Source organism: Melospiza georgiana, chromosome Z (assembly GCF_028018845.1).
Source record: "Melospiza georgiana isolate bMelGeo1 chromosome Z, bMelGeo1.pri, whole genome shotgun sequence".
NCBI lineage: Eukaryota > Metazoa > Chordata > Aves > Passeriformes > Passerellidae > Melospiza > Melospiza georgiana.
Genome location: NC_080465.1, coordinates 40,762,055 through 40,787,910, shown reverse-complemented (window position 1 = coordinate 40,787,910; position 25,856 = coordinate 40,762,055). Strand labels below are relative to the sequence as shown.

The following is a 25,856-nucleotide window of genomic DNA, read 5'->3' as shown; positions in this document are numbered from 1 at the left end:
CACAGAACTGGTAGATAATATACAGAAATCAGTTCTTGCTAAATCCTTAACTTGAAAATTTGCAGTATTTTTGGTCTTTATATATAATTGAAGACTGGTTATCTCTTACATTCCTTTCACACAATTAAAATTCTTGACAAATAAACAAAAGCCACCTTTTAAAAAATGACCACGTTAATCATACATATGCCAGAGAGGCTTTCTGTGAGTGAACAAAATTGACAAAATAATAACTAGGACATCTTAAGCTGAATTTTCTGAGGTCTATTCCTCAGTATTTCTTAGCAATCAAACACAAATTAATATTGTTTTAATCTTTTTTGTTTAATAATAATTTTCCAAGTTCATTTTCTTGAAATGCATTATTTGTTACAAATATCCATACAAAACAAATCTTCCTAGAGATGATAGAGACTGTTCAAAGCATTTAGATTATGTTTGACAAATTAAACAGAAAGGAAACCCATAAGTAAAAGCCAAGAAAAATTAAAAGCATTTGAAATGAGACCTTTCAGAAGAGGACTCCAACCTTAACACATAAAAGCATTTTGGACTGCTTGTTTGTTAGGGATGAAATGAATCTCTGTAATTTTTTCACTACAATTACAATATTGACTTCTGCTTTTAAAGCATTCAATCACTATACAGAATACTACTGTGGCTTGAAAAAAGCAAGCAGAAATCACAGACCAAATTTTAAATTCCAAGTGCAGTCATAAAATATTGAGCAGGCAAAAAAACCCAAACCAAAAGTATCAACAATTAACGTAGATTATCATATGGTATGCCTCATGTAGCCAGATAGAATGCCAAATCAATTTATACTTGAATTTTTTGAACTAATTGTTTTCCAAAAACATGGAGACAAAATAAGCATAGAAAATAAACACTGCAAGTCAAATCCAGTTGTGGTTTACTCCAATGACTCAACCTGAACTGTCAAATGATTTTATTTCCATGAGAAGCCTGAAAATAAGAATACTTCTATTGTTAGTTTCTTTTAAATGCACCCAAGGAAAGAAACTTACTGTAATTCAAGATGGCTGCACAATATAAAGTAACTGTCTTGGCAAGAACTACACATCTGCTCTTACACATACAGTTCTGTTATGTGGCAAAACTTAATTTTCCCCATTTAGAAGGATAGTTTTACTACATGTTTTAAATCAAGTTTCTCAAAACAAATTTTAATATTAGGTACTAAAACCTCCTAATTACCAAATAAAAATCAGAAAATTCACAAAATAAGTGAACTTGAAAACTTAAATTGTGTAATATAATTTGCACCTAAATGAATGAATGAAAAATACATAAGCCTACAGAAAATCACTTAGATTGCTCTGTAAATTTTTCCCAAACATAGCTACAGGGAGTTACAATCTTTGTTATATGTTAATTCAAGATAACATATGTGTTTGCATAAAAAGAAAAGACTAAATTAAGGAAATGAAAATCATTAACATATTTAATTTAATTTTAAACAGCCACTTACCTGAATTGACTAAAAAAAATTGTAAGGCATATCACAGATCTAACAGTAATGAAAACTGGACCATTAATAAAGTGCATCTAGAAATGCTGCATTTACAATCATATTTTGAACAGTATATTCCTACACTCTATTGCCAGTGGTAAAGCAGAACCCAGTCAATATTAGAAGGACTTCTCAAAAGAAATAGTGGTAAGCAGAGGAAGATGACAACACAAAGTTGAGTCCACAATAAACTACATCTTTTTTCTTTCTTAAAATCTATTAGCCAAGGAATTCAGACTATTAGCTGAAAAATAAAGTAAAATATACTTGCAGTGAAAACACCTTGCTTAAAACCTACTATTATTAGGAAACAAAAATGTATTACTGACACTTGTTTGTACATACCGCTGAAGATCATGTACTGCACAAAATTAACACTTTGAGTATACAATAAAAATACTAAATCTTTTACCAGATAAATTATGTATTGCAGGGACTGTATGTAAGTTGAGTTTCATCAGATTGTGGGGTTTGATAGTATAAGCATATGTATTTATTTTGGAAATAAGTCTACTTACGACTGAGTCTGCATCTGGACACTCCCTATTAAAAAAAAAAAAAGAAAATTTACAATTATAGAATGCACAACTTATTTTATTCACACAAAATCTCCTCCAATGTTTTCAAATAACTTAAGACAGTGCATTTGACCCTTCTGCCTCTCATACTCTTGAAATTTTTACTTTAAATAATCCACATTCGACTGAATGAGATTTAAATAACAGCTGACAGCTTATGCTCAAAACACTGCAGAAAAAAAAAAATCAGAAAAAATTAAGAAAAATCAAATTCACAAATTACTGAAAAGAATTAGAAATAATAACAAAAAAATCCAGGAAAGTGAGGACTACCACACTGTGTTCTGGATGAATATACTTTAAGTTTCAGGTCTTCATGGGTGATGGGTGCAATAAGTAGAAGTCACCAATCCTAATAAAATAGTCTACCTGCAAGTGCAAAATGTTTTGGACAAAACCCAATTCACAAAGATATTAAGATTTTCTTCAGAGGAATTCAGAGCTTTCTCTTTTAAAGTTTCATTCTTAGTTCATGTTTGTCAAGCATAGTTGCAGTCAAGTACTAGAAGATGCTGAACAAAATAACTGAGTATCCTCCTAGAAAGCACTTCTAGGAAAAAAAAGTAAGTTGTCTGCAGGAAGGCAGTGGTTGCAAGCACGTTATTCACAAGTGTTACACTTTTCCACTGCAACTTCAATTTGAGTAGAAGTACTTAAAATAATGAATGACACTATTCTCTCTGATGTCTTCAAAAACCAGAAGCAATTACATTTACACAACTTGAGTAGTGTACAAGTCCTCTCTAATTTGCACCCTGAAAAATCATGATGGTGCAACTGAGCAAGAATGCTTTTATATCATTAGTCTGAACATACTACACATGCATGTATAGAGAAAAGAACATGGAAAAAACAAAATGCATTGTAATCTAAAACATCTTCTCTGAAAAAATAAATAGGCTAAAAGCAAAAATGTAGCTTTTACTACAGTGTGGTAAAAACAGGTGCAAAAAACTTGCTAACATGGAAGCATTAATACAAAATTCAGTACAGCTTGTTAAGGAAATGACAGTGAGATGAAGGACTTCATCTTCTCTGAAAGGCCTGACACAAAAGAAGACATATGTGATCAAATTTCTACTTGGTTTACATCTTTCATAGCAACAGAGCTGTTCTGAAAGATATTTTACTGCTTGAAAAGACAAAGCATATTTTTCTCTTGAGAGATATGGTTTCAAAAAGTGTCTGTATGCAAACAAGATAGCCTGAGGTATGTAACAGTTGAGAAATGTGAAATATAAGGCAAATGAATGAATATATTTCAGCCCACAATGAAGATTTCCAAAATTAGTGAGCTAAGATATCTTAAACAGAAATGGCAGATCTAGACTCAGAAGAGTACTACCGACATCTCCCAGGATCTGTTCTATAGATGCAAGGAAAACACAGCAGTTTGTTAAATGCTGGTGAGGTGGAGAACAAGGACATCAAGCTGTAGATAAAAGTTCTTTTAAATCACTAGATTTACTAGATCATTCCTTTTAAATTAATGAACTGGGTCATGCTTCTGCTATAAGGTAGTGTTTCAGAAAACAGAGATTTTATAAGGGAATTTAAGGATTCTAGATAAAAACTGAAACAACCAAATAATGCAAAGCAGTGGTTAGAAGTGTGATCCCTGGCTAAACTACAGCAATATATAAGAGAATGCACCTTGTGTGGTATTTCCCTGAATTGAAACCATTACTAGACACACCGGTTCAGGCATCAACAGTTTAAAAACTATCTTGACAAACTGAAAAGCCTACTAACCATGAGATTTTTTCTAGATTTAGAAAGCTTGCCCTAAACAAATGAAACAAGCTCACAGACTAATATACACAAGTCCAAGGGAGGACTTGATTTCTCTGTGCAGAGAAGTTTCTGATGACAGTTTCATCATTTCCAGTCTGTAACAGGATCATCAGCTGAAGATTAAATCAGACAAAATACAGACTAGCAATCTATATCTCTAAAGAGATCATAAAAGAAGTATTAAAATATATTATGTAAACACATAATGAAGCCTGTTATTTATTTGTGATGTTCTAGTTCATTTAGTAGTTATGGTTTAATGCAAGAATCTCTGTAAATGCCTATGGCACTTTCATAGAGTGTGTGAATATAGAAACAAAATACTATTAGCACCTGCTGTCCTTAGGTCGCAATTTTTTCAGCAGTATGTTAAAAAAACTAACACTGGTAGAATAGTTTAAAAATAATTTTTAAAAAGTATATATGCAGATGTTGCCTCTGGGAATATTTCTGTATTGTCAAAGTTGTCAAATTGTAAGCTGTCTTCTTGAGAAAATACATGTAGAAATATGAAAAAAAAATACACTGACCATAAATACTAATATAGATACTGTGAATAATTCCCCTCAGGACTGTTATTCAAACTCATTTTTGGCACAGATTAACTCCTCAAAGACTGAGTACACGTAAAGAATATGGCATAGGGTATATCTGGGACATCAGTCTTGATCTAGAATGATGGTGTTTGAGAAGGGAGTGTGCTCATGATATACTGCATTTTTCTGTCCTTCGATGGTATATGTAGAAGTTCCTCTAACAGAAGAATACCTGAAGCATCAATTCTGCAAACACAGCCATCAAGTACTTTTACCACATACAGACATATTTTACTAGGATTAATGTGAATTACATTATCTACAAAGCTGACACGTAGAAGAATACTTACCTATGCACAGGAAAGAATGAAACATGAGCTGACTACTATGAATATGCTTGTTATTTGTTGTTATTTATGTTAAAATCCTTGGTCACAAAAATTGTAAATAACTGCGATGTTTTTGTATTCATTGTGTTCCTTCAAACGACTGTTATAAACCTTTTTTTTGGTTAAATATTGGCTATTTTTTATCCCCATTACTAGGTTTTCATACAAAACAAGGCTGCAGGGTGGAAATATACTTACACAGATTCAGTATCTTTTTCTTTTTTCATTATTCCTGATAAACCAAAAGGCTTCCTTTTCCGTGGTTTTATTCCTACAGAACAAACACTTTTCATTCATAGATCAAAGAGATAAAGGCATATTTAGCAATGTCAAACATAGATGCATATGAATCCAATGTTTTAAATGCTGCCACAGGTATGCAGTGGAGACAGGTATGGAGCCAAACTAAGGGAACATTATTCCAATTTGCTTTAAGCGAAATACAAATTTAAAAAAAAACAAAACAGTGTTCAACACATTAGTTACAAAATTCTTAAAAAACTGACTTGGATCTCCAAGTTGGGTATAAAGACTCTGTTTTCTTTAATAAACAGTTTTGAGGAAGAAGATTCTGCTCACAAAAACTCAATAGGATGCTGCTCCAGGTGATACTGAATAGTCATGGATGAGAAACTGAACATTGCCTTCCCCAGCTACTGCAGTTCAACAGTTACCCTGTTGTTATTTCTTTTGCCCTGTGTGCTCCCAGAAGCTGCAAGCTCCTGTCTTTCCTCAAAAGTAGTATCCTGGTCCCATTAAAAATAAGAGTGTTTCTTGGCTTTCCAGCTGATGTGAGTTCATGATTTCCCAGCGCTGCATCCAGCTCCAATACAGCTTCTCACCGAGTTTGGAATTACACTTCTCCCCTTTTGTTTCTTCCCTGCTTTTAGCACTGGATACATACAGCTACGGTACTGAAAAAAGTACTTTCATTGCTTTCATATTGCTTTCATTCCCATTTAATGTACTAAAACACACTTAAATATTCCCTCAGACTTACTGCCACATATGCTTCTTTACAATGTTTGCTGAGGCAAAGCAGACTGCCAAACAAAATGACTAAGTGCAAGCATCTGATCCAACTAGTCTACAATTTGGTTTTGATGCATTATACTACTGGCAGCATGCTTTTGAGGAGAGTGGTAGAAATAATTTGGTTTCCAAAATTAAACCACTGTTAATCCAAGCACTTTATTGTATTTAACTTTACAAAAATATATTACACAGTGCATAAGAAACCTCTCCACTCCTAGAAATTTTCAGTAACTCTAAACTTCTCAAACCAGGTAGCTGTAGAGTCAGTAATATATACTGAGGAACATAATTTTTTCCAAGATTATTTTTAATTGTCTGGGCTTTGTTTTTCCTCTGTGTCTTATGCAGACCAAAATAATGGCAAATGGAGTATGAGACTAATTTCTGAATATGGATCTTCTCTGCTTCAGTTAGAAGAGATTTTATGTCTCAGCCAAAATCTTGGCAACTTAAAAAAGCTTTTGGATGCTATAAGTTATACTGCTGACTCCTCAGTCCCACAAGTAAAGACATAGCTTATGGACAGAAAGCAGTTCTTAACCACTTTAAACAATCCCCTAAGTAAAAAAGGCTGCACCAACAAAGAAAGAATTTGCAACCATAACACTACATTAGGCTTAGTTTAACTGACACAGTAACAATGGGAAGAGCCCATTGTTTTGACACTTGCAAATTAAGCTACAACACATTCATAACTGAATCAAATCCAAACCTCTGCAAAGACCAAGTAGCCAAAGTACACATGTGAGAAACACTCAAATTATCTGACTTTTATGCATTACTCTTTTAAAGCTTTATAGGATTTGATGCCTAGAAAGGCTGATCTGGAACAGAGACTAGACTTAGCTAAATGAACAAAATAGGTATTTACTGAAAGGCCTTAAAAGGATACACCTTGGACACTACAAGAGCCTGGTTAGGGCTACACCCAGGATGAATCCAAGATGGATTCCGGTCATGAGTTTTATACTTTTGTAAGTTTTGGTTCAACTATATATTGGGTCCAATTGTGCAATTACAGCTCCAGGTCATGAAGTCTCATGGCTTGCCCTCTTCTCTTTGCCGCTGTTTATAGTTTCTGGGTAATGGTTGTCTGTGATTCTCTACTTGGGAAGGGATTGTTTTGTCTAACTACCCGGTGAAGAAAATCTACTAATATCTAATATGAAATTTCAGAGTTGCATACCAGGCAGCAGAGAATCTGAAAAATTTAAAAGCTAAAACCCAAGGCATCAGTCTTATTGTCATTGAAGTTTGTTTCTCAAAAGGAAAACTGCATTTTAGTCTACTGGAGCACTTTACATTTATACAGACTCACACACTGATGAGTACCCTTTGCTTCACAGTTCAAGTACTAATCCACAGAATTCTTGTGTAAATAACTATGCTATGGCAACTCACCTTCAGCTACACTGGATGTGTTACATTCTTCAAACTCAATAGGGCCTTAAAAAATGACAATGAAGATAAACATTAGGTCACATTTCATCTTTTTTAATGACAACCAATATTTCCTGAAAATATGAGATAATCAAATCAGAAATGTTGGTAGCAAATGAAAGGCACAATTACTCTGCCAATGGCCAAAGATACTGAAAAATCACACACGTGAAGCAGTTTTTTCACTCCTTCATATTGAAAAATTAAAATACTAGTCATCATCTAACTACAATTCAATTGCCTATATCTAATTGGTGTCTTCATTCAAAATTGCATTTATAATATAGCATCAGTGTAAGGTTTTAAATTTACCTTCTTTTAATGAACAAGAACTGTATAAGTAAAAATGAAAAAGGAAAAGCTTTAGCCCTAATTTTGAAAGTCACACTTTTTCTAACCCTGCATTGCTAGTTCTAGTGCTTCCACTCCACAGCCAATAGCCTACACAATCAGAAGTGCCATGTAAAATCTTAAACACAGCAATAAATAATTTTTTTTCCAAAAAATCTTTAAGACCCAACAGGACCAAACCAAAAGAGAACACTAGCTAAGCCCTAGATCTAAAGAAATTCCTCACATTATATTTGCCACAAATTAACAGTCCAACAGCAGTCACTTGCCACTAACAACAGTCAGCTGCCATTGCAAATTGATGTCCTAAGCCTTATTTATTCCTATATATTCCTAAACCTAGAATTTATTTAATCCCACTCTGAGACATTTTAGGAAGCGTGTGTACAGAAAACAGCATGCGTTTCTATAGGATCTTGTTCAGGGAATGATAGAATCATACCATCATACTTGTGGAAGTGCAATGAAAACAAAGAGCACATGCAGGCCGGCACCTTTTCTTCCAGCCCACGCTGGATTACCTTGTATCCGTATCCACAGAAGAAAAAGTTTAGCATGCTATCACTGTGCCACAGGGGTTATTCCTTACCTTTCTACAAACACTTTGATAGCATGCACACAAGTTTATGTACAGAAAAGTGACAGATAAGAGAGAGGGGGGGAAAAAATACTTCTAATGACTTATTTTCTTTTTTAATTATGGCATGCTCTAAGTATTAATTTATATTTACTGTAATTAAGACTGAGTTTGCAAAATTTTCCTAATCAGTAAAAACAAATTTAAATGTTTGTAAACAGCAGGATCAGAATTTTGGACTAGAACCCATCAATATCTCACTTATCATAATGTAATTGTTTGGCCTCCAAATGATGCTCCTGCAAGCAGAATATTAAAAGACAAATCTCAAATAGCAGTCTTAACAGATCTTTAAATTTCAATTAGCAAATGACTTCAAATGCAAGTCTAATTATTCAATACAGAAAGACAAGATGCAAATTCCTTACAGTTCTCTCATAAATATATGCACATTTTACACTGGTCTTCCAATACTTTTTCCTTTGCTCTTCCCTAAATCTACAGTAAAACAAAGTCAGCATGCTCCAAAACGAAGCAAACTTGACTATCTTGTAAAACAAAAGAACAGAAAAAAAAGACCAGGAAAACTTTTAGATTTTTAGAACAGTACATGTCTACATCTCCATATTGATTTAGTCAACATTTTATTTTACAAAATTAAACTATTGTTCACAGGATATTAAGCAAGACATTCATAAAAATGCCATAAAATGTAGAAGCTGAAGAACTCAACTTTTACTTCTTCAGAACTACACTTCAGACCACATATTTTTCATCACTTTGCTAATGATTCAACTACTTCTATTTCTTGCTTCTCTACATATTATCATTTTGCTAGGAAAAATCTTTAAAAAGCCAAAACAATGACATTCGTCCCTAAAGCAAAAGAAAGGAACCTGTAAACACTGAGACTTAAATATATTTTCAGAGGAATAAAATACTCAGGCTTTTTCAGAATTCCACCATTTCTTAACCCTTTCTACTAAGAGTGATCCCCTTAATTTTAAAACTTTTACACTAATGATTAAAAAAAATAATGAAGGCTTAAATACATTTATCCATATTTCAGATCAGGATCTTAACTTCCACTTTAAAATAATCAGAAAGGAAAGATTTTCTTCAACAACACATCTAAGTTACTCTATTTTTTTCCATTATGCTTGCTTAAAACACTTGTCTTTAAAGGTGAGGTTTTTACACCTAGTAAGAATTTATATTTGAAGACACATTCTTCCTTACTACAGAAACACACAGATATCATGTGAACCAGTTACAATACAAAAACCTATTTTGGTAGAAACTTACCTTTCCTACTCAAATTTGTATAGGGCCCTTCTTCCTTCAGAATTTCAGAAATTCATGTCAGTGGCTGTCTCTAATTAGCTCAGTTGGTTAGGGCATGGTGCTATTAACACCAAGGTTAAGGATTCAATCCCTATATGGGCTATTCACTGAAGAGTCGGACTTGAGGATCCTTGTGGACTCTCCAACTAAGGAATATTCTGTGAATCCAGCTTGCCCTTTTGAATGTAGTGAAATTTTAACAGTTTTAAATTTTCTCACAAGTTTTGTTCTGTAACTTCAGACCTCCAACAGTTCTGCTTCCTATACGTCTGCCTAAAGAGTACCGTATTTTGACTTGGGCATAGTATTTTTAATCAAAGTAACATTTCAGAAATAGACATTTCCTGTCTAGTGTGGCACTCTATAGTCTACTAACTTAGAAAACAGGATAGCTGTGAGAAGCTTTCAACAGCCTGCATAACAGCTGGAGTCTCCTTAGGAAGGATGCTTTTGAGTCCAAAGAGGTGATAACACTGCTGTCCAGCCAGAACTGTGTGTTGTCACCACACTGTCCTCTGCTAGAACTAGCTGCAGTCTCCTAGTCACCCAGAAGGCCTTAGGCACAAATGCTGTTGTAAGAGTATAGCATCAATAAGGAATTCAGACAGTTTCTTAGAAAGTTTTCCAGCACTGCCCACTGACTGTGTAGAACATGGAAACAAAAGCAGCCGCACTATCACAGAAAAAAAAATTCCCCAAACGTCTAAAAAAATCCCAACTCAGAAAGCTTTCTCCTCTGTGACACCATAATGCATATCTTTCTGATTCCTTAATCAGAAGTCAAGAAGTCAGAAGTTGCTACAGTCAAGAACTACCACGGGTTGGCATTAATGGAGATTGCCAGACAGATATAATATACAAATGGAAGTCAAAGCATACAAACTGATGTCCTGGTATCTCAATAACTTCTGTAACAACTACATTAAGTTTTGAAGGTGGATGCATTACCTCTAGGATGCAAAAAAGTTTTCAGAACAGGCTTGTGCCCAACGATTGTACTGTAGATGAAGGCTTAACACCGAGAAGGTGTCAGCTCAAAATGTGAATGATTACAATGGCTACAATTTTTGATGCAAGTAAACAAATTCACTGTCCATTGCAGCATTAAAAGAAAGAAAAGCAGTTGCTTCACATTTAAGAAGTAGTATTGATGTTGGGGACTGAAGTCGTTCCCTGAAGCTGTCACTAGAGTTCATGCCACATGATAACCTAAGGCACTGAAAGAATCATCTAGTGCAGGTGATAATACTGGTAACACTGCTATTTGGCAGTACTGCAATCAAAGCACTAAAATTTCCTTTGTTCTTTTTCTCATAACAAGACAATAATGTGAGCTGAGAAGGAAGCCCATTCTCAACCATTCATATGAACACAAAACCAAATTCTAAAACTATGGCAGTAAAAAGCAAAAAGTGTAAAAAACAAAAAGACATTAGACATTTCAAGACTTTTTTCAGAGTAAATAAAAAGTTATAGCTGAGATCTAGTTCAATCCTTGCAAAGGTGTCTGATTTAATGTTCTGTTGCATGGAGACCACAATTTTCAAAAGTCTCTACTCTCCCTGCTGCTATATTAATCCAAACTTTGCTAACACTGGCTTTAACACCTCAAATACCTCTATGTACACTTGCATGTATTTGATAGTGCAGACACACAGAATAGAAAAAAAGTTAATAAATACAGTGCATAAATGAAGGTTACCGTTTGTAATAGAAAGAGACATGAGTATCTAGTGGGATTTTTGTCACTTAAGTATATATACCTAGCTATCTGGATGCTAATGAGAAATAGCAGTATTCTACAAAGAAAGCAGACATTAAAAATCAGTAAGCTCCTCTAATTGTACATACAAATTCCTAGCAAGCATCACTGCAAGCTGCACTGAGTTTTTGAATGCTCACAGTATTCTACCAGCAGGGACAAAATAAGGACAAGAAGAGAAAGCAAATGGAATATGGTTTCACATACACATGGAGGCAGACAGCTGCTAAATGACAAGAGACTAAAGCAAATACACCAGGATTGGATCAGTTCTTAGGCTCTTGTAAATAACACAGCTTTTGTTTGCTGGAACAGAAAAAAGTAATTTGTACAAATATAATTTATAAAATAATACAACACAGTGTAATTTAAATTTTCGTTAATTTCATAATTTACTGAATTCATAATTTAAGAAGTGACACTTGCATAAATTAAGCACCAGCAAATAAGGGTGCATCTCAGGATGCATCTCCTAGACTGTTCAGTAACTACATGAAATGTTTCTCTTGCTGCAAGTGGCATGTGAGTATGTGAGCTTTCATGCCCCTAAAGGTTCAATATATAGCTAGCAATAAGGAGATAATATTTTTTTTTAACAGACAAATGAAGAAGATGTAATTGCACTGTACATTATCTAATGGAATCTCCTATGTATTTAGCTCACATCTATGGCAGCAGTACTTTCAGAGTATATTCAAGGTAACTAAACAGAAACTATCTTTATAACCACTATCTTATACCTGCTACTTAAAAAAAAAACCAAAAACAAAACCTCTCTCCACAAAATCTTAGATACAGGTTTTCTAGCCTGCCTGTATAATTTTTACACAAAACCTCTGTGAGGGAGAACGTTTTGCTAGTGTCAAAACAATAAAATAACTCCTGCTTTCCTCAATTGAGAGGAAAAAAATATTTTACTGTTTGGATTCTTAAATAAACAAGTCAAATGCAAAAGTCAACCAATATTGCTAGTAAGGAAAACATAACATTATGTCATACCATGAAAAAGTGCCCCCAGTACATATATCAATGAACTGGAAAATCCCACAGAGCTAAAAAGTTAAACAAATCAAGAAGTCAACAAATCAAATAAGAACTGCCTTACATTTGCATTTGCTTTTGAAACTGTGTCCTTTCCATCTTAAGGGGAGCATGTACGACAGAAAGAAACATTATACTGGTATTAACTTCACATAAATTCTCAGTAACTAGAAACAATTAGACCCTCAGAACAGCCCTCAAAACTGCCTTTCCCTGCAGCCTGAGGATTCAGTTTACACACATGCATGCACACACATAAACATTAACCTATCTGTTTCAAGCAAAATCTTCTAAAATTACTCCATAAATCTGTACCTGTAGTTACGAATGCAGTAACAAACCATATTCTTGTTTTCAATAAAAACAAAAGTTTTTCTCTGAGTGTAAATCATGCATGAAAGGAGGACAATTTTTTTAAACTGCATATGCTTCACATGCTGCTTCAAATGGCAAAGCTTTGCGTGCCTGGCTCAGCGCCAGTTGACAGCTCAGCTGGATATCAATGCACATTCTGACCCCCCTTGCAGCGTGTCACTTCTGAATTGTTTCCGCAGTAGAAAGTTTATTCAACCTCTCTCTCAAACTCAGTGGACCGACCATCATTCTGCTATTTAATCATAGCAGAACAGGTTATTTTTCTGACAGCACTAAAGCCAGACAGCAGTTCCTAATGAACAGCTTGATACAAGTGGAATTTCGACTGTTTTAGCCTCAATTAATTCTGCTGTCAAAACAAATGACTGCTTTTAGTGTTTAGATGTCAAGCTGCATCACAAAGGTCAATTTTGTATGTACACAAACATATAAGCAATCTTTTTCTTGCTATCATCTGATCCTGTGACATGTTCAGCAAAAAATTTCAAATTCAAATGCCAGGAAGCCTAAATATATTCTGTCAACATCAGTGTTTCTAACACTAACTCCTCATTTTTATTGCCTGTCCATACATAAGAAATTATTTTATAAAACAATAATAATGTTTTTTTCCTAGAAAAGGACCTTTCATTCTACATTAAAAAAAAAGAAGGATAAAATCAAATAAAAGCAGATCTTTGGAGGAATATAAGAAATGATAAGAAATGATTTTATAAAACATAAGAAATTATTTTATAAAACAATAATAATGTTTTTTTCCTAGAAAAGGACCTTTTATTCTACATTAAAAAAAAGAAGGATAAAATCAAATAAAAGCAGATCTTTGGAGGAATATAGAGTAAAGATGAGCAGCTGTTTTCTTTGAACTAAATTTCATACATGTGATACAGTGATCATGCTAGTACCAAACTGCTACAAGCAAATCTTTATTTATGGATTTGGTCAGCTCTTCTTTGCAAAAAAAGAGCATAAGGGACAAACAAATAAAACTGGCATGCTAACAGGTCAGTCTGAGGGAAAACACTGAAATAGTACTGGCAAAACCTTATCCTTTAATCTAATTCGATAAATATACCAATCATCACATCAATCATCGAACTTCTGACTACTTGCTGTTATATCCTCAGAATGATATATCAGCCTAGCTGATACATAGCCTCTAGAGATGCTGAATGTCTCACCAAATCTTCCTTTTAAAAAAAAATTAAAAAAAGAAAACTATAGCACAGTAATAGTATTCAATTAAAGAAAAAAAAAGTGAAAGGTAGAGGTGATACTGGCACCAGAAATAATGACAATTATCAGTAGCAACATGTAGCACTTCCTTGGGGAGAATTTTTTCAGATGAAAAATTTTACCTCTGATTCTGTTATTAGGCCTCCAACCCTGCACTCAGTTCACCAAATCAAAGGCAACATTATCCAGCTCAGGCTTTTCTGGTCCTTCGGCTGTAAACTATGTGAATACAGTAAGTACACAAGGGGATACTATTATATCATTATTATACTCAAGGGACTATTTCTATGTGGCTTACAGAGCAAAAACAAAGCGGAAAAGGATCATAATCTGAGTAGCCTTAAAATAATCATTATCAATTAAGATGTTTATCATCAGAAGGAAAGACCAGATTTTTATTTTTCTCTAAAATAAAAGGTGGCAAACATCAGTTAAAAAGTATTTTTCCCTGTTCTGATAACACAAGAGTTTACAAAAGAGACAGGAAAGGTATCAAAAGCAATGATTCAAGGTAGAGATCTGTCTAGGCTGCAACATCCGAGTATGACAACAAACACTGCTATGATCTATGAAAGCAATGATCTATGGAAGTGTGAGGTCTGTTAGCAGCAAAATAATGTCAGCTAATACACCAATCTGCAGAGCATTACAACCCCTTTTCTGATCCTTTTCTACTCCTGCTTTTGCTTCAGCTTCACTCCATATTTTTTCTCTGCATAAACAATGTCTGGTTTTAAGTACTCATAAGCTAAGTGGCAGGCCAACCTACACTATATGTACAAATACATACTCAGCTGTCTGCTGACTCTCTAAATGAGTAGTACTTTGGAAGCTTCTTCTTCCTGTAGCAACCTCCTCATTTCTACACTCTTCCAGCAAATTGTGTAGAAAGTAGCACTCTTGTGAAAATCAAAGGAGAGGTGTGGAAAAAGTACTAAACAACAGCATAACTCTAGTCTATAAGTACCTCTAACAAAAGGCTCTGCCCATCTACAACATTGTGCATGATGCACCGGCTGAAGACGACCATGTAAGTATGCAGTGATGAACGAACTGCACAGATACTTTTACTTTTAAGGAGATTCAGCTAAGATTCTGGAACACTAGACACTGTAAGTATGTCAAGTTATAGCTCACATATTCAAAGACAGTTTCAAAGAATCACATCTTTTTTAGAAGTCACACATTCTGTAAATGAAGAGAGGTATGGTTCCTTACTGAAGTTCTGAACTTAAGCCCATGAAATCATCAAAAGTTAAGATGTTTAATATGACCCTATGGAGCAAAAATAGGGTAATATATTTTACAGCATTCAGAACTTTCAGGCAAAAAGATCTTTTTTCCATTAGAAAACAAAGAACATTTCCCAACTTAAAAGAAAAATATACCCCAAATAACTAAGTTCAAAATATCAAATCTTTCCTAAATGTTAATTATATATAAAGTTATGTTTTTATATAAGTAAAGTCCAGGTCGTATTTACTTTATCAACATAAAATACATCTCTGTGTTTTTTCTGTTTTCAGTTGTTTTAAAGCTATGAAATTTTTCTGGTCATAGTAAAATCCATCATATATCCTACTGCATTTTGTGATGACTACCTCCTAGTTAAAATATTCCTCCTATTTAAATTACTGAAATGGACGTTGCTTTGCTCCTGCAATCCCAAAAAACTCTTTTAAATAGCAGGCTAAAACTGAATTGTTTGCCTGTAGGAAAAAATATTGAGTGCGCCCAACAGTACTTTATCTTACTGCGTGTTCCAGATCATCCACAATCTAGCTCTTGCCCTATTATGTCTACTGATGTTGTCCAAGATATTTTTATCAATGCTATGATTCTTCCACTTGCATTCAAATATTTCTTTCAATAAAACTTTCTCCTTTACAACTCTCCAGACCATTAAAAATCAATAAATTGCATTCTAAAACAAGTTTACAACTTAGATATATGTAATTATTAAAAATTTATGCTGGTAGATCTTCAGACTAGAAGCGCACAGACAATTCGGCAGTTTCTTGAAAGGACCAAATTTTTTAGGCAAAATAAAACAGACATCTAGGACAGCAGTTAAGATACATTTGTTGGTACAGCTTTTCAGCTTGTATCTCCTTCTCAAAATCAGTTCTACAGCATAAGACCCTTAAAGACTTTTCAACCTGCCTCAAGCCCAGCTTCTCGTCAAATCCTTAAAAATATTCATACTTAATTTCTTTAATTAACTTCTGAAATACAGCAGTAGTCTGCCCTCTTTTACAAAGAATACTTTGCTGAATCCCATGGACACTGTCAGTGTTGATAAACTAAGCTCATTTCTCAGTCAGTCTTCTGTGTAGAACTATATGTGGGCACAATCTTTGAGAAATTGTGACATTCCAAGCTATTTGTGCATTTAACCACAAACATCAGCAGCACTAAAGTATTCACAGTATTTAAAGAAAATACAAAGAAAATAATTTACAAGAACATAAAATAAATACTTGCTTTGTTACCCTCCCCTGTGGAAAAGAAGCTCAAAGATGTCCTGCAGAGCTGTTCAAAAGTCAGTATTAACCATTTGCAGTGTTTATTTACATCTACTTTGTAACTTGTTTAGTGTCCTAGAACAGTATTTTTATATGTGCTGTAAACTACTACGTTATCAAACTAACCCATGGAAAAAAATAAATGCCACACCCAGCACTGTTTAAAGTCCTTCTTTCAAAACAGAGTTCATTATTTAACCACATAAAATGCTAGTAAGTGCTAATCAAAGCAAACTTCCATATTCAGTGGAATTGACTCTTAAAGTCTGGGAAAGGATTAACTTGTTTCTAAAAATTTTTAGGAGTAATACATTTATTCTTAACCCTCTTTTTCCCCCACTGCTTAATCTTGTTCATTTGGTACATTTCTTCATTAGATACAAAACATGCTGTTTAACACAATACTCTAACTTAACAGAACCATTAACATGGAGTGAGCACAACTGTGCATTAACACTACTAGCACTACTTTTCAGCTGTGGTGCAGCTCACTCTGACACTCTTGCATTTGTTTTGGAAAAAACACATAAGCAGTATGTGGACATTTAGGACTAAAACATTCACAATAGGCAACTACAAAAGGCCTGAACACATCTGATAAACTCACACCAAACTCTGCAATGCCACCACCAACAGACAGCCACATAAAAACTTATTCTAATCAAATAAGCAACAATTCAGTTAAGTTCACAGAATCAAAGGCTAGGTAAAAATTTTTTAACCCCCCAAAAAATTTGGGGGTTAGATGTTTATATTTATGAAGCTTTAATGCTTCATGATCTCTGCTAACAAGCAGAGCTCTCAAATATGTTCTCTCACAACAGAAAAGGATCACCAGCACACTAAGAAAGATGTCAGGGTATTTTCTTCTAGTATGTGCTACCTTGTGAAAAAGTAGTGATCCTGACATTATAGCAGTCCTAACTCACTAAAAATTGTATCAACTTAATCTACTTTATACCATTTCCAGAAAGCAATTCAGGAATTTTTTTTTGTCATTTTGAAATTATGTCTCCACTTGACATGCATGACCTTACTCCATTCCATGACTGGAGTTACTAGGAGCCTTGAGACCATTTCTTCTGCATGGGCAAATAAAGTGAAATAGGTCTTCAATAGCTTCAAAAATCAACAAACCAAACTTTTTTTAAAATCCCCATTATAGATTACTAACCAAATTGTCAATTTTTGCATTTGGTGTGGGAAGAAACATAATGGGAACATTACATCTGTCCTTTCTGAATCTTGTTCTCTGTGGAACCACCATTTTATTAAAAATATTCATGCTATATTTCAGGTACCTAAAATGATAAGAGAAACAAAAGTCAAACACTTTACTATATGTACAAGAGCCAGTGATGGCTGACCAACAGCAACTGTTGGTAACGTACATTGTAAACTACTGCTATAATTTAATCCAAAGAGTAAATTAATTGCAGACACAAATTTTCAATATTTTTAAAAATGCAATATCTTTCAGGCCCTGTAAAAAGCTCAAATTTATTGAATGGATAATGAAAAAAGACAAGAAGTATTTCTATGGGCTCTCAGCTACTGAAACATGGATTAAGCTAGCACAAAACCAATAATTAAAAAAAAAAATTACTACAGCTGAAAATGACCCAATGCCTCTCTCCCTCACACTAAATAACAGCACAGCATATGTAGTAATTGTCATCTGCACATCATTGTTTTACTGCAGAGCAAGGGAGCAAACAAGATTATAGCTTTCCATTTTTCAATCCACATTACAGCTGAAGTTTTGATTTCATCTTCAAATTTTTTTAAGAAAAAAGGGAAAAAATAAAGGAACGAACTACCAACAACCACTAAAAATGATACCACAACAAATTAATGAAGACAAAGGCCTTCTACAATGGGATTACATCACTGGTGGATCAGGGAAGAGCAACTGATGTCATCTACCTGGAGTTCTGCAAAGCATTTGACACTGTTTTGCATTATATCTTGGTCTGTAAACTGGAGAGAAACATAACTGACAGACGGACCACTTGATGAATAAGGAACTGGCTGGATGGTTGCACTCTAAGAGTTGCGATCAAAAACTCCATGTCCAAGTGGAAAGCGGTGACAAGTCGTGTTCCCCAGGGGATAGTATTGGGATTGGTACTGTTTAACATCTGTGTCAGTGATATGGACAGTTGAGAGCACCTATAGCAAGTTTGCCAATGACACTAAGCTATGTGGATGGTGGACCCACTAGAGAGAAGGAATGCCATCCAGAGAGACCTAGAACAGGCCCAAAACGTGGGCCTGAGCAAACCTCTGGAAATTCAAAAAGGCCAACAGCAGGATTCTGGGTCAGAGCAATCCCAAGCACCAATACACGCTGGGCAGAGAATGGGTTGAGAGCAGCCTTGTGAAAGAAAGATGTGGTGGTTTTTGTGGAAAAGCAGCCTACTGTGACCCAGCCAGAGGCACTCACAACCCAAAAAGTCAATTGTATCTTTAGAGTACCTTCCAGTACTTACAGTGGGCCTACACGAAATGTGGAAAGGGCCTTTTCACAAAGGCATGTAGTGATAGGAAGGAGGGAATAACCTTAACATGCAGAAGGACAGGTTTAGATTAAATACTAGAATGAAAATCTTCACTGTGAGGGTGCTGAAATTCTTTACTGTGAGGGTACAGGTAGTGGTTGCCCAGAGAGGCTGCGGATCCCTCATCTCTGAAAGTATTCAAGGCTGGGCTGGATGAAACCTTCTAAGTGAACCATGTAGTGGGCAAAAACTAATACAAGAACAAACACACAGATCTAGTTCCCCATAGACGAGAAGTGGACATGGTAATTCAGTAACTAAAATTTAAAATTACTCATTATCAACTACAGATATATAGGCATTCACTAACCTCTTAAAAGACATTTGATATTAATCGGAAAATTTCAGATATAAAATCTAAAAAGAATATGAGCTTAAACTTCTTAGCAGCTTCTATGTCTTGTGCACCAACACTGCACATTAGAACAAACCAATTTTTTAACAGATTAATAGATTAGGTATCTAGAGCTAGAGCTCATTGGTATCTCATTAATCTGAAAGAAGAAAGAATAACACTTCCGTTATTGCTTTAAATATATTTTGGAAGAAAAGCAGATATCTTCTGCCATACAATAAATTAGATTTCCAAGGAATATGAAGCAACAGACTACAACAAACAGGAAACCAATCAATCAGAAGTGGTTAAGTGTCACAGACAACTTTTCACTAAAAATCCTTTCTTTGGGATTTTTCCTTCTGAGAAGCTAAGAAGCCTCAGAGACAGAATGTAAACAAGTATTATCTGCTGCTGTGGAATGCAACAGGTCCACCTGTGATTGGCGCTTCTTAGATGTTTATAATTAATGGCCAATCAAGACAGAGCTATCTCAGACAGAGTCCAAGAGAGCTGCCTTTTGTTTTCATTCTTTTCTTTTCTATTCTTAGCTTAGCTAGCTTCTCAAGAAACCTTTTCCCTTCCTTTTCTTTTTAGTATAGCTATAATGTAATATATATATCATAAAATGATAAATCAAGCCTTCTGACCATAGAGTCAACATTCTTGTCTCTCCTTTCACCTGAAAATCCCTGTGACCACAGTCACAGATAAGTTTTGATGAACACTGCAGAACCATATGAGTGACTAAAGTATCTTCCAACTCATGGTATCAAATCTGGTATTAAACCTAACACCGGGAACATCATAGAATCCTAGAATATTTTGGGTTGGAAGGGATCTTTACAGGTCATCTTTTCCAATCCCCCCTGCAATAAGCAGAGACATCTTTGACAAGATCAGGCTGCTCAGAGTCCTGTCAAACATGAAGATGAATGGTTCCATGGATGGAAAAATTGCCACTTTGAGCAACCCGTTCCAGTGTTTCACCACCTTCATGATAAAAAACACCTTAATTATATCTAGTCTGAATTGACTCTCTTTTAGTTTAAAAATATTACTCCTTGCCACACCACTACAGGCTCTAATTTCTTATCCCCATCTTTCCCATAAGCCTATTTTAAGTACTGGAAGGCCACAATCAACTATTATTGCTGGAGCGTACTGTTCTCCAGGCGGTACAGCCTCAACTCCCTCAGTCTGTCCCCATATGAGAGGTGTTTTAATAAACTTGGTGTCTTGTCCATTCAGAATGGATCTCTACTCTGTATCATTCTCTCTTCTGACCATCCCAACATCTCCCTGTCCTTGCTGTGCTGGGAGCCCAGAGCTGATGCAGCCCTGCAGGTGGGGTCTCAGCAGAGCAGAGCAGAGGGGCAGAATCCCCTCCCTGCCCTGCTGCCCACCCTGCTCTGGATGCAGCCCAGGACACGTGTGGCTCTCTGGGCTGGCAGTGCCCGTGGCTGGGGCATGTCCAGCCTCTCAGCCACCAGCACCCCCAGTTCCTTCTGGGCAGGGCTGCTGGGATCTGTTCATGCCCAGCCTGTGCTGGTACCAGGCCTGCTCTGACCCACGGGCAGTACCCTGCACTTGGTCTTGTTAAACCTCATGAGGTTCACATGGGCCCATTCTTTGACCTCATCCTGGCTCCTCGGGGTGTTAGAGGCAGTTCAGGGAACACATTAAATTCTCATCTAAAGCCTTACTGGTTCTGACAGCTTTGTTTTTTGATGTTTTACACTAACCTTCTTTTCAGTTAGAACTAAAGATTCACAACTGGATCTAAGTGGTTTGGTCTTTTGGTTTTTTCTCACTGAATGGAAGTCAGAAAACAAAAATTATTACTTCTCCAAATGCTGTATTACTAAAAACTCTAATTCTAAACTGAATTGATAAAGAAAAAATTAAAGCAAAGTCAGTGAGAAGCAGGTTAAAAAGCTGACTACATAAGTTATTTAGGTAGCAGTGCAAAAAGAGCCATTATAAAGAAGTTCCTGAGTGAATTAAACTCTCACAAAGCATTACTGTTTGAAAGAAAACCTGTTATTTGGACAAGACAGACTTGAATTCTAGATATCCCTCTACATTCTGACTCCAGCTGACAGAAATTAGCCACCAGAGGGAGCCCATATAATCTGGTAAAACGGACATCACTGTACAGATACATTTCAGATATGCAGTTAACTTTACTGTAAATGGTTTGTAATTCTCATCAGTTCTTCACTTCTGATTCATTCTTATTTTTTCAGATATACAGATATAAATAAAAGCAAGTGAACTCTGCTGTGAATAACTATAAACAGCTAGAATATACTAAAATAAACTAAAAACCTTTGTTATGCACTGCTTTTTTTGTTTATTTTATCTGAAAGTACCCACCATGTCACTTACCATAATAACCCACAAATAATACGAAAATCACGAAAAAATGCTTACATAGTCCTGGGGAATTTGAAAATATTGCTTTTAAACATATTTAAGTTACAACCTACAGTGACAATTAAAACCAACAGTGACAAACAACAAATGCAATTTTTCTGCATTTGTTTTGTAAGCCAAGTCAGTATCATTTTTTACATTGAATATTTAGTTTTTCTGAGGAGCCATCTCCTTCTTCAACCTAATTAATAAATACATCCCACAGACTTTTCAGCATTTGTTCCATGAATTATCTTTTCACTGTGAACTGTTCTCAGATGCAAAAAAGTGGGAGTATAATCAAGAAAAAGTAGTCCTTAAAAGTGGTTGTGTCCTTTTCATTCTCAGAAGACTGACACCTCACTTTGCCTTCCAAATCTTCGGAATTATCAAAGTTTTATGATTCTAAGTTTATAAAACAAATATATGAGAAGCAATAAGCATAATTAACGTCATTTGAAGTCTGTGCTGTTACTCTTGAACACTCCAAAACTTCTTGTGAATTTATAATTTTTGCTGCTGAATTTGACTATGCTTTCTCCCTGCACTATGACTGCTTGACAAAGCTTGTATCAATAAAATAATTTAATAGAAAATTGAAGGTGCATATATTTACACACTAAATGTGCTATTGTTTCTTAAAATACTTGGCTTAACTTTCTTAGAATATATTTGGAGAAGTTTTTATTCGTCCTCAGAGAGCACAGATGGGATCTGAAGAACTGTAAAGCAGCAAGAATAAACGTGTGCAATTTTTCCATTAAATTAAATGGTGAAGTGTTACTTCTCTAAAAATTACAATGTTGTCTGGCAAAACCCATGCTGGATACCATGACTTGAATTGTGCAATGTTCTAGGACAAATTAGCAAGGGTCTTTGTAACCCAGGCAGTCAAAACCTTAAATGCAAGATGGAGATCCCTCCCATGACATCTTGGCAACAGCTAATCCAAGAGGTCTGAACACCAAATTGTAACATGTCTTTGTCCTGTTTCAGACCAACTGAACTTGATACCCTAAAGTTCACACATTTTCTTTTTTAAGCTTTACTGAGAAATTGATACATACACAGGAAACTTTCAAAAATCATTCCATATGTAATCTTACCTCAGCCCACTTGGATATCAGCATTACAGGATCACAGAAAGAATATGAAACAATGTTATGTTTTAAACACCTCCCACACACATTGCAAGACACCTAATAATATTTAACAATTCATTATAAATTTTCATTACCTACTCTGGTATGTACATTCTTGCTCTAGGGAAAAAAACATCTTTGCGTGCCTCTACTAGAAGACAGAGATGCTTGTGAGGACTCCTAGCACTGAAGGAAACAGTACTACTAATTCCTTGTTTACACACCTAGTGACTGTATATTCATGCCAATATTAAAGTGACACTATATAGGCAGTACTGTGAGAACAACTTTTTATGCCAGTCCAGGAAAGTCTTACCACACCCAATCAACAGTAGCTTCAGAAAGTACTATCAAATTTGCTTCTTACTAAAGAAGCAATACACATTATTGTATATTAAAATACATTTTATAAAAAAATAGATATTGTGTATCTATTAAAATGATAATTTGGTAAGCTGAACAAATTTATGCAACCGTTCCAAGAGTTGAATAAGCAGCTTTATAGACATCTGCTCTTAATACGTTTATATTCAACAAAGTCCTGAAATACAATTTATGCAGATTTCACAGTTTGTACAAGAAACACATAGCAGACAACACATAGTTTGTATAAGGAACTACAGCTTCTTGACAAATTTCCCTGATGTTCCAGGAAACTGCACAGTTTAGTTGTACAGACCAATAAACTACCAAGCATCATGAACACAAATACTACATGCACATAATGAATTCTGCATTACCAATTTCCACAAAACATTTCATATCAAAGTTAATAATGAATACTAAGAATTTGAACATATGTTAAAAATACAGCACATTAACAAATACAGGTTTGACATTTCATTAGGAATGGAAATTTCCAGTTTTAAAGCTAACATTTCCTATTCTGTGAGTTTTAATTTCTTACCAGGTCTTTCCTTGCCAGTTCCTTTTGACTCAGCAAATTTCTGTATTAAACTCTCAACTGTTGTATTTGTCATGTTATTAATAAACTCTTCATGCACCTTCAAAACAAAAGTTATTAACTTTAAGAAGTAGCTTTTGTAGTAGTTAAAATTCATAATCCTTCCCCGAAAACACATTAGAAAAATTAGGACTTAGAAAAATCAAAAGATAATTTATCTAGGAAAAACTACTCCTTTCTGCAGTATTAGCAAGTGTGGGTACACTATAGACAAAAAATGAAATGACAGATCTAGCTTTTACTTCTATTTCTTCCATGTTAAAAAACTTGTGTATATATATTTTTCTACATTTGTTGGCAACATATCCCACTATAATGTCAGGAAGACAGGCAGTTTTTTCAGCCAGCACCAGTTTAGGGCGTGAACTGTTATTAGTGTATTATCACAACTCCCACCTGCTTGAGTAAAAAGCCTTACTCTTATAATACTTCTGGTCTAGCAACACGTTGTTTTGCTCTAACAACATGCTGTTAATAGGTTTTTTCAACAAGGAAGGATGTGTATATACTTTAGAAATAAACAGCATCACCCTTGTGATGATCATTTATTAGCAGAGAACCTCAATACTAAAGTGTAAGCAAATAAAGTGACACTTCAAAAAAATAAAAAAGGACTGCTTATAAAGATTATTAATTAATTCAATTTCCATCAAAACAAAAGATATTATAAAAGCTTCTGTTACTAAATATCTTTTGCTCATAAAATCCAAGAGTATAACATACTTGGAAACTTTCCAGACTGATATAATCTCTAGTTCTAATTTAAAAAGCAGTATCCTCAATCTGTGTGAAATGAATGCTAAATTATTATCCAGGAAGCAGAATTTAGAAATACACTAAAAATTCTTCAACTTTTAAATTCCTCAAATTGTTCTAATATTTTTTTTCTTGATGACAAAATTTATCCAGTTTTATTTGGTAAACTTTGTGGTACTGGACTTAAAAATGCAACAGGAAGCCATGGAAATTTGACCTTATGTTGAATTTCACAAAGTAAGAAATATTCCATTTACAATTAAGGAAAAACAAAGCGTGATCCAAATATAGTATTAAAATACCTCTCCTATTTGTAAATGAATTTCTTTTATGGTATTTGACAATGACTGTATAATCTCTTTCATTCGAAGAAGGTGCATTTCTTCAATGTCTTGAAATTTCTGCAAACAAATATAAGCAATTAATAAAAATGAAAATATTTCCTGAAACAATAAATCATAAATTTCAATAATTAAATACACTAAAATGAAAAAAATAACAAATAAGCCCTTTTTTTCCTCCACATCTTAAACCTAATAGTCACATTTAGGAAAGTAAGGTGCAGAATTCAGTTATGAAATAATGCACTTTAGAAAGCAAGCGATCATTTCAGAATTATTATTGAACTTTTTTACTTACTGTGTGAACTTTCATCTAGCCCTTCAAAAAAATCTGATCTATTTCTACCAAAAGATGTTTAGAAGGTGTTCAAGTTTCCTCTTTTCTCCATAACTGAAGAGTCTTGTTTTTTCACCTAAACCAAGAAATCTTATGTCTGGATCTATTTTGCACTTCCTTTTTAGAACAACTGTAAACATACACACTCTTTCTCTAGTTAAATCTATGTTCTTTAAATATGATTTGTTTGATCTTTAAAATCATCATGCATAATTTTTACACTTTGTTCCTTTTTACCCAGGCTGTCAGCTGACAGCCATTTTAAAATCACTTCCAAAGTTTTCAATGGCCTCTTCCGGGCCAAAAATCAGAACTAAAAATGTTCTCATCCTCTCCAACAGTCAACCATAACAGTCTTGAAATCTTTGTTTACTTCTGCTCTTCCCTAGTTCTCTGCCTATTTCTGTAACTACCCTTTCAAGTGTGTCCAAACTTCGGTGCACCACTTAATCCTGTCTCCAATTAGCACAGGGTTCTGTGAAGATC

At 34.6% G+C, this 25,856-nt stretch overlaps 1 protein-coding gene across 1 annotated transcript in view; it reads right to left on the bottom strand.

The window, feature by feature from the left end:
* FCHO2 (FCH and mu domain containing endocytic adaptor 2) overlaps positions 1-25,856 on the bottom strand; it is an 86,719-nt gene that overhangs the window by 37,534 nt on the left and 23,329 nt on the right. Inside the window, exons 7-11 of the mRNA XM_058043605.1 lie at positions 24,995-25,093; positions 23,880-23,976; positions 7,268-7,312; positions 5,030-5,102; positions 2,053-2,077 (exon numbers count right to left, since the gene is read on the bottom strand). Of these exons, the coding sequence (XP_057899588.1) occupies positions 2,053-2,077; positions 5,030-5,102; positions 7,268-7,312; positions 23,880-23,976; positions 24,995-25,093 (339 nt within the window). The remainder of the gene's footprint in view (positions 1-2,052; positions 2,078-5,029; positions 5,103-7,267; positions 7,313-23,879; positions 23,977-24,994; positions 25,094-25,856) is intronic.